The 9,737-nt window shown below is 43.8% G+C and overlaps 2 protein-coding genes across 5 annotated transcripts; one reads left to right on the forward strand and one right to left on the reverse strand.

Annotated features, from left to right (window-relative positions):
• Nucleotides 1-1,296: 1,296 nt before the first annotated feature.
• Nucleotides 1,297-3,540, forward strand: LOC133900641 (uncharacterized). The gene is made up of 2 exons (XM_062341838.1): nt 1,297-1,897; nt 3,114-3,540. Exons 1-2 carry the CDS (start codon nt 1,375-1,377, stop codon nt 3,527-3,529), a joined length of 939 nt encoding a protein of 312 aa, XP_062197822.1. The 5' UTR covers nt 1,297-1,374; the 3' UTR covers nt 3,530-3,540.
• A 4,591-nt stretch (nt 3,541-8,131) lies between these two features.
• On the reverse strand, nt 8,132-9,139 carry LOC133899870 (phytosulfokines 5-like). Of its 4 annotated transcripts, none has more exons than XM_062340899.1 (3): nt 8,874-9,139; nt 8,688-8,746; nt 8,132-8,584 (listed from the first exon to the last, which is right to left on the reverse strand). In XM_062340899.1, exons 1-3 carry the CDS (start codon nt 8,995-8,997, stop codon nt 8,462-8,464), a joined length of 306 nt encoding a protein of 101 aa, XP_062196883.1. In that variant the 5' UTR covers nt 8,998-9,139; the 3' UTR covers nt 8,132-8,461. The 4 variants fall into 4 exon arrangements, with proteins under 4 accessions (XP_062196883.1, XP_062196881.1, XP_062196880.1 ...); XM_062340897.1 differs by having other exon boundaries at nt 8,132-8,587; XM_062340896.1 differs by having other exon boundaries at nt 8,688-8,770.
• Between the last annotated feature and the right edge of the window lie 598 nt (nt 9,140-9,737).

Consider the following 9,737-nt stretch of genomic DNA (forward strand, 5'->3'; position numbering starts at 1 on the left):
AAGGGTTGAGGATGCACTGAAGAACTTAGGTAGCACTAGCTGGTACTAAGTCAATTGTACTAATAATATTTTCCATAGTCTCCTAGTCTCATGGTTCTTTATTTTTTCTTACTATAATAGGCGCAGCTCCCGGTGGCCCAAACGGTCAAATCCAATGTGGCAAGTCATCAACACCCAACAGTATAGAGCCAACGCCTAATTGGTCAATCACCTAAATATACAATAACATCCCGGTGACCTAACGTCCAAATGCACACACAAGATAGAGGGTGATGGAATTGAGCCTGGCGACGACGTGAGTGTAGAGGGGGAGGGATGGTGCTAACACAGCAGGGTGCTACCATGGCGGCGAAAGAACGAGCGCATCTAGAAGGGGATGTGCTAACGTGGCAAAATACTGTCACTACATACGAATGCAGTAGTATAAATATTTTAACTATATATATTTATTGTTAAAATATTACGTCCACCACATCGTTGTAGTCTCGGAGGCTAAACTCGTCGATCATGTCATCCACGACGTCGTTGCGCCTAAAGATGGCCAAATGGGCAGTGTTTACTGGGCCGGCCCGAGGCACGGAACTGTAGGCACGGCCCAGGCACGGCCCGGCCCGAGCCGAGATGGGCCGGGCCGGCACGGCACGAGGCCACGGGCCGTGCCTGGGCCGAGCGCGTGGCACGGCGGGCCGGCATGGCACGGCCCGGCCGAGTCGGGCCGGCACGGGCCCGGCACGGCCCGGCTCAGGCACGGCTGGCCCAGGAGGCACGGCCGGGCCGGGCCGGCACGGCACGCGGCGGGCCATCACTGCACGGCCGGCCCATCACTGCACGGCCGGCCCATCACGGCACGGCCCACCGTGCTGGCTCGGCACGCGGCGGCCCACGGCACGGCCGGCACGTGGGGCACGATGGGCCGGCGGGGGCACGCGGGTTAACGGGTTAAACGGGCCATTCCCGGCCCGTTTAACCCGTTAACCCGATATTTTTGAATTTTATAGCCGTTTTGTGACCGTTTGAGCTCCAAAAAATTCAAAAAAAATTGCAAAAATCACCATTTTTCACCTATAAATAGAGGAGCACCTTGCCCTTCCATTCCACACCAGCAACACCATTTTCTCTCTTGTTTCCTCCTCTCATTCTTGTCTCAAAGTTCGTGAGAATTAGCAATAATTTGGCAAAATTAGTTTGAATTGTTGCAAAAAAATCTGAGCAATTCCAAAATCGTCATCTTGCTGATTTGCTATCTTGAAGTTGAAGAAATCTTGGTGATTTTTTTTGCATCGTTGTTGAGTCTTATTTTATTATTAGTTTTATTATTTGATTATTTCTAACTCTGAATATTTGCAATTTTTGTAGTGTCATTCGACATTGATCATGGATGCCGGTGATCATGATACATCCATAGATCATGATTTTTTTCTCCAAGGACTCACAGGGGACTACGGCCCCTTTGATACTAGTGCTGCAGGTGATGATGGACCCGACGGTGAACCTCCGGTTGGTTCACATCCAGATCCAGGTGATGCAGCAGGAGTGCCATCGTCGGGCTCTACAAGTGCGCACACATTAGCAAGCAGCGGGTCTAAAAGATCAAGAGCCGGTACTTCCGAAGTTTGGCAAGACTTTGAAAGGATCTACAAAGAGGAAGATGGGGTAAGTGTCAGGTATGCTAAGTGTTATATTTGTAAAAATGAATTATCTGCAAAGCCCTCGGGTGGAACGGGGCACTTGAAGAGGCACGCCATAAGTTGCAAGCGAAAGAGTGGAGCAGCCATGAAGCAGACGGTGTTGCAGTACAACCCCGGCGGCTCTGTTCATCATTGGGAGTACGACTCTGCCAATGCTCGAAAAGAGCTATGTCGCTTCATTGCAAGAGCGGATCTACCACTCAATATCGGTGAGTCTGCTGCATTTGAAGATTACATTAAGCAAGCTCATAATCCTAGGTTCACGCATGTTTCTAGACAGACAACTAGTAGGGATATGGTAAAATACTACAATACGTGTCGTAGCAAACTTAAAGAAATGTTGCAAACATGTACATTTTCAGTTGCTTTGACCTCGGACATATGGGCAGGTAGGGCTAGAGAGGATTATCTTAATGTGGTTGCTCATTTTGTTAATAATGATTGGGAATTAGAAAAGAGAATAATAGGTTTTCGCTTGATTGACAACGCGCATACCGGTGAAAATATTGCTGAAAAAATATCTCAAGTAGTTGCAGACTTTGGCCTCACGAATAAAATATTTTCTATCACTTTAGATAATGCCGGTGCAAATTCTAGAGCAATGGATATTCTTACTCCGTTGTTTAGTACTTATGCTGAATCTTTCTTGTTACATCAACGTTGTGCTTGTCATATTATCAATCTTATAGTAAAATCCGGTTTGAAGAGGTTATCGCGATACTTAGAAGATTTTCGTACTGCAATATCTTTTGTGAACTCCTCTAACCAATGAATTGCAGCATATAAACAGTATTGTGTTGCAATGGGTGTGCGTCCACGTAAGTTTGCTCTGGACATGCTGGTGAGATGGAATTCTACTTTCTTGATGCTTAAAAATATTATACCATATAAGAGCACATTTGGTGTGTTTATTCATACACATTACCATCAGCATGGGGGGTCAAACTTTACTCACGGAAGCGCATTGGTATGTTGCTGAAAGGATACTGGAGTTTCTTGAATTTTTTTATGATTCAACTGTGAGTTTATCAGGAGTTTATTATCCAACATCTTGTTTAGTAGTGCATAATATTATTGAAATTGCTACTCATTTAAACAACTATGAAAATGACAATCTTTTAAGAGATTGTGTAGTTCATATGAAATCTAAATTCTTAAAGTATTGGAAAGAAATTCCTTTGTTATACGCTTTTGCCTTTATTTTAGATCCTAGAGCTAAAATTGCAGCTTTCTGTAGAGTTCTTGCAATTCTAGGTGATGCTCTTGGCCATGATTATTCTAATTATTATACTAATGTTCGTTCTAAGTTATTCGAAGTTTATAGTAAATATGAAACAAAGTATGGCGGAGTTCGCCTGCAACGACCTCCACTAGCACCCATAACAAGTAAGAAGATGACAACGTGGGGGAAAATATTTGGTGCAGGTTCTTCATCAAGAAGTTCAGACTCTTCGTCACGATCGTCTACGGGCACCGGAATTCCAATATCCGGAGGGGAGCTAACTACCTTCATCGACAGTGACGTTATCAGCCACGAACAAGAAAACTTCAACATACTGCAATGGTGGCATGAGCACAAGACGAATTATCCAGTCCTTTCACTGTTAGCGCGAGATTTGTTAACGGTTCTTGTATCTACAGTTTCTTCTGAGGCTGCCTTCAGTCTTACAGGAAGGATAATCGAAGAGAGAAGAACAAATCTGTCAAGTGAGATGGTTGAAATACTCACCATAGTAAAGGATTGGGAACAAGCTGAAGCACGAATGCAACACACTGCAGAAAATACTGAGCTTGAAGAATCATTCCAAAATTTGTATCTAGATGCTGATGAGAATGTGTAATTTTAAATTTTCTGAGCTAGGTTGTACTCTTTTTTCCTTTGCTAGAAAGGTTTTTTATGAGGCAACCTATCAATAAAGGTCATTTTTAGAATTAATCATGTGCCCCTATTATTTCTAAGTTTTTTTATTCATGTTTTTTGTTTATTTTTTTAAAATACCCCCCGCGGCCCCACCCCCACCTACCTCTCCTCTCATCCCTATAAATACCATCTACTCCATCTCAAACTCCACCCTGCCCACCCATCTCTCTTTTCCTATTTGCTAGCCAAGTAGCCAGTATTCACTTCACATCAAGAAACTAATTCCATATTTCAATTCATGGATCAAGGCGCCGAGAACTCAGGTGCATGGTCCCAAGTGTGGCAACATTTTGAAAAGGTCTTCAAAGAAATTAACGGGGAACAGGTAAGATTTGCTAAGTGTAATATATGCAGTATAGAAATAGGTGCCAGATCTTCACATGGAACGGGACACTTGAGGAAGCATATTAAAAATTGCAAGCAAAATTCTGGGGTTTCTAATGAAACCATGTAATTTTCGGAGCATAATCATTGGTTGTACTCTTTTTTCCTTCTAGTAGAAAGGTTTTTAACGAGGCAACCAATCAATAAAGATGTTATGTATTTATTTTCCATATTTTTTTTATTGTTTTTTGGATTTTTTTAGCTATTATTTTTGATTTTTTCCTATTTTTTTGAGTGCTGACGGGCCCAACGTGCCTCCACCATGCCGACCGGGCCCGTCGTGCCTTCCCGTGCCGGCCGGGCCCGTCGTGCCTCCACCGTGCCGATCAGGCCCGTCGTGCCAAACGGGCCTATCGTGCCCCCACCGTGTCGAACGGGCCCATCGTGCCGACCGGACCCATCGTGCCGACCGTGCCGTGGGCCGGCCCGACACGGCACGGTGACAGTTGGGCCGTGCCGTGGGCCGACGGCTCGGCACACGGGCCGGCACGGCACGGCCCGTAACAGTAAATGGGCCAATCGGGCCGTGCCGATTTCGGGCCGTGCCGAGATGGGCCCGTACCGAGCCGACCCGATTGGCCCATTTGACCATCTTTAGTTGCGCCCGTGGTCAAGAAGCCGTGCTGGTTGCTATTCCTGGAACAGGCTGTGCTGGGATGGAGGCCGAACTAGCCAGATCTGGGCTTCGGCTGCGGCGTGCGCCACCATGCTGCTCTCGATGGCCGCGGCCAGGCTGCGCTCCATGCATAAGGCCCATGCATTTACCCAAGCGTCGGTTTTCAATCAATGAGCCCACGGACTGTGGATTTCTTCTTGCACCGGCCTATACAGATTGTCTAAGATAAACACTGGCCAGTGCTCCCGTGTATCCAGAAATCCAACCCAAAGATACAATCAGATCTTCTCCCAAGCTGCAATCAAGCCTGCTAGCCTGGGTCTGCATTCCATGCCTGCGAACCTCGAGGCCATATACTGGAGGCTATGCAGCTGGTGTTCAGTAGAGAAGCAGAGGCTTGCGCAACTTGTTCGCGTCTTGCGTGCATCGATCGTCATGCTCACTCACTTCAGTAGCTGGCGACGGGTGCAGTGCAGGTGCTCTAGGTCGGAGGCTGCCAACCTCCTGCCATTTGCTGGGAAAGCATCTAACCTAGCTAGCTGATGAGTTGAAACCCTCTGAAGTCTGAACATTGATGGATGGATCATGGATGATACCAAACACACCGAGAAGGATGAATGTACCTACAATTGTCGCCAAACATAGAGTACTAGCACTGATCAATTTTGATCTGCACAGATGTACTGCACGCGTAGCGTATATATCGCCCACCTAATCTACCACAAGTTTTCTCTTTGGGCTGTACATGCATGCACGTACTTTGCTGCGTGTGCCACTAAGCTAGATTCCATGTTGGATGGATGTACACATGCCGACCACTAGCTATTTGGCAGACCGGCCACTCACTTATGATCCGCCACTACACATTGACCATCATGTTTAGGAGATAATTTCCTGTATACTACTGAAAAAATCGATCACTTCTATATCATTACTTATTTTTTTCCTTTCTATATGTGCCATCACCATCATATAGGTGACGACAGTGACACATATGGTTGAAAAAACTTAATTTACCATCCCTGCGTGCCACTACTATCCCCTCTATTATGACGATAATGGTATTTACAGGATAAAAAAACTAAATTGATGATATGAAAGAGAGCATGATTTTTTATAGCAAATCAAAAACTCCGTTAACATTCAGTGGAAATTATCTCCATGTTTATCCAAACACCCTACTCTATCCTAGAGTATCCAAGGCTGACCTAGTTGAACTTCTTCCCCTGCACAGATTGACAGACACGTTTCATGCATGATCTAGAGGCACAGTGCAAGATCGATCTGTGTGCACGAGGGGATAGATGGATAGATTGATAGATCATGTTGTGCGGGCAAAAAGTGCTTTCTCCGATTGCAACTTTGCAAGTGGCCGACCTCTTTGGTTCACACTGAGCTGCCGGAAAAGAAGCAACTAGAGTTTTAAGCTTTGCTTTAGTAATATACTTCTTCCGTTTAAGAATACAAGATGTATTTTATTTTAACTTGATCTTCAAAATTAAATTTTGACTATTATTTTCTCATAAAATATATAGTTTATAGCTACAAAACTAATACAGTGTGAAAGAGTTTTAAAATATGAATGTAGTTATATATTTTTATAAACTAAATATATTTATAATTTAACTAATTTTTATCAAAATATAAAGTTTGATTTTTTTTTTCAGAATAAAATACGTCTGGTATTCTTTACATGAATGCTGCTTTAACCAATTATAGTACACCATCTATCTAGTGCAAGAAGCTGACATGAATGCTGCTTTAACCAATTAAAACCCAACCCTGCGCACTATGGCCTGTACTGCTCTAAACTAGTTTCAGAAATTGTATACTACAGTAGTAGCTAAGATCACGGAAGCATTAATATGACGGTCCCTCTATCGATCACTAGCTTGATCAGATAATGGAGTGGGCACTATTGGCCACTCTACAGATTTCAGAAAACAAACACATGTCAATTGTAAAGAGAAGAGAAAGGATACTCCTATGTGAGCATACTTTTTATCTTATGTGTTTGGTTGGAGGGATGAAGATGGATGTGACAGTTGTTGTTTTTGATGGACAAGACAATCCACTTATCAAATTTTGATCATTAGTAAAATAGTTAGTGATAATTAGTATGTTGTATTGCTAGGTAGTGTTTATTAATATGAGACATGGTTGATAAGTGTTAGTGTGTTAATTAGTGTAAGTACAATTAATTAGCCTGTTTGTTGTTAATTATTAAACTACGGTAAGATTGGCGTTGATAATGTTAGTGTGGGCTGATTAGTGTATGATTAACTATTATTATAAAAAATAATAGATATAATTTAGTTATTTTTTCTCGTCCCTCCAACCAAATACAAGATTGACGCATCACATCTATTCAACCAAATAGATAACGTGTATGGCTTTATCTCTGAAAACATAGGTAGCCATAATCCATCAAACCTTGCGTTCAAACCAAACACAGCCTTAGCAAGTGGTAGTTGACTTCTGGAAATGTAGGTTAGGTAACATTGTTATGAGCTGTTAGTATATGATGTTGCATCACTCTAATGACTACTCATGTCTCAAGGATTTGGTTGTATGCACCAATCAGTTACACCTAAAAATCTAAGTTGATTGGGAAGAGATGGATAACTTATACTTCAACACTCTCTCACGTGGAGGCTTTATTAGACATCAAATGTGAAAATAGTAGTCGGTTACAATTTTTTATTTAATTGCACCCGTTAAGACTCGAACTTAAGATCTTTTACTCTGATACTATATTAAATTATATACATCAACCAGTTACACCAAAAGCTGATGGGAAAGATGGGCAACATGTTCACGCATACCATAGAATCTCTTTATGACAAAGCTTTAGTTGGATATACAGTTTTGCAATCGAGCTTCCAGCACTTGTTTGTGAAACTGTGAATCATTGCCATCGCATGTGGGGACTGGGGAGCATCTCTGCATGTCCCTCTTTGCCCGAGCAGCTCAAAGCCTCAGACATATGAAATGAATGAGCTGCAGCTGCACGGTGTTGACTTTCATGAGCTCCGACCACCATCCTGTGGAATCTTTGAGAGCAGACACGAAATGCAGCAAGCCCATAATTTTGCGCACTGTAGCTAGATTGATCGCAACGGTGGTTTTCTTGGACTTGTAAATGATTGGTTCTTCTCTCGGATTAAGAAGATTAGCTAGGGGCCGGTAGAGAAGGAGAACTGTTTACAGGAAGCAGGTCGGATCGGAGAATCAGACAGGGATCACAGATTCAGAGATTTACAGGCAGACAGAGAGACAGACACCAGAAAACAAATGCAAGTGTGTATATATATTACTAGTAATAGTGCCATTTAGTAACAAGGAAAAGCACGGTCATAAGTTTGCCACAACTTCTCATCACACCAAGCCAAACTAGTGTTGGCACCTCCACATTAGTTAGAAAAACAGTCTTGCAGTTGCATGCTACGCACAGATGAACCTCAGGCCTATCAGGTCATCGTCATCTTAAGCTGCACACTCTGTTCGATACCAAGCAAACACTTGAAGAAAATGGTACATGTATATTAGACAGACTTTGAGATGTACAGACAAATCTGACGCACGCATATACGTCTAGACGGATCACGGATATTAGTGAGAAAAGCTAGCATGAAGCAGGTAGATATATTATATGAGAATCCCTTTCCAGCATGTACTCCGCCCAAACCAACCAAACCGGCAAGGAACCAATGGAGAAGGGACGCGGTTCCTCTGAGATTACTACGTTGTAACTGACACATGGATCAACTCTAAGTGAACTTTACACTTAAGCGGCGACGTCACTCGTGCAGTTAGTCAGAGTATCTCTCCATGGAGAAGATGTGTTCCTGGTCAAGGCTTGCCCTTGTGCTGCGTGTAGATGTAGTCAAGGTGCGCGTCTCGGAGCAGCCTCCTCTGCATGCACTCGTCGTTCCCCTCCGCGCAGACCTCGTCCACCTCCTCTGCTCCCATCATCTGCTGCCATTGCACATCCAGGGCATGAAAGGTTAGCCACCTCTTGGCCACTTGACTGCTCTAATGGAGCCAAATTTGAAAGAAGTACCAAGTCTATTCTCACCTCGGAGACTGAGAGCTCATCGCCATTGCCTGCGGCACCTTCCTGAAGCACTGGGCCATCTACAGCTGCCTTGACACCGCTCTCTGCAAATTAAATGTTCAGAAACGTCAAAGCAGCTAAGCAGGTGTGGTCAGCAAAGAGGTCGAGCATATCTATGCACGCATGCCATGAGTGAAGTAGAAGTACCTTGGTGAACAAGAGGATGAACAGCAGGCAGGAGACGAGCCGCTGCCACGCGGTGGGAGAAGCAGACGAGGAGGAGCAGGGCAACAGCGGCGAGCGGCGAAGAGACACTGCTGCAACGCCTCATCTCTCTGCCTGCTACCGTAGACAGTTCAACTATGCTGCGTCGTCGAAGGGCGAGAGGAGAAGCGGCACTAGTACTAGTTGAGGAGAGGAGATAGTGAGTGTTGGAGCTGTAAGCAGATGGTGGTCAGCAGCTTTGAGAGGATGGGTGTTGGGTTGGTCGTGGTGGCGCCGAGGCGCTCTATTTATAGTGCGAAGGCAGCTCGCAAGAGGGTGATCACAACCGTTCATTTAGGTTGAGATTTGTATTTAACAATAAATAAAAAAATTATAAAATAGATAAGATAATTAATAAATATAATATAGAAGAGATAGATGGTCGAGATATATTGTACGTGTATACTATATTGTGGAGTTATATTTCTGTTAGGGAAAGATAAAAGTTGCAAGTTGTAAGGCGCAGTGACGCGAAGCGAGCACAGTTTGAAGACTTCGCACGCGCACACTGGAGTCGGCCACACGTTCATAACGCGTAGAGGGTCTTTCAAAAAACAATACGTGGAGATTTTTCATGTGGTTGCACCTTCCCCTTCCCGTGCCAAACAAATTAGGTCTAAATAGCTTCCGATTGTTTTTTGAAAAAGAGAGAACGAATAGCTTCCATTTATTTGCCCACTTCCAGGGGAACTAAGAATTTTACAAGAATTCGGAAGAGAACATATAGGTCTTTTATAATTTCAGAATAATTAACACCATATTTTAGAGGTTGAAGAAGAGCAGAAACTGGAAATGCGTTTCTGTTTT

This window comes from Phragmites australis, chromosome 19 (genome assembly GCF_958298935.1).
Source record: "Phragmites australis chromosome 19, lpPhrAust1.1, whole genome shotgun sequence".
In the NCBI taxonomy this organism is placed as follows: domain Eukaryota; kingdom Viridiplantae; phylum Streptophyta; class Magnoliopsida; order Poales; family Poaceae; genus Phragmites; species Phragmites australis.

What these genes read in the sequence shown, in the direction of transcription:
- LOC133900641 (XM_062341838.1), top strand. Translation starts at nt 1,375, where the DNA reads ATGGATGCCGGTGATCATGATACATCCATAGATCATGATTTTTTTCTC. An exon ending in GGATCTACCACTCAATATCG is followed by an intron (nt 1,898 to 3,113) that starts GTGAGTCTGCTG and finishes TATTTGGTGCAG; the next exon opens with GTTCTTCATCAAGAAGTTCA.
- LOC133899870 (XM_062340895.1), bottom strand. Translation starts at nt 8,997, where the DNA reads ATGAGGCGTTGCAGCAGTGTCTCTTCGCCGCTCGCCGCTGTTGCCCTG. An exon ending in TCATCCTCTTGTTCACCAAG is followed by an intron (nt 8,771 to 8,873) that starts GTACTTCTACTT and finishes TTTAATTTGCAG; the next exon opens with AGAGCGGTGTCAAGGCAGCT. An exon ending in ATGAGCTCTCAGTCTCCGAG is followed by an intron (nt 8,588 to 8,687) that starts GTGAGAATAGAC and finishes GTGCAATGGCAG; the next exon opens with CAGATGATGGGAGCAGAGGA.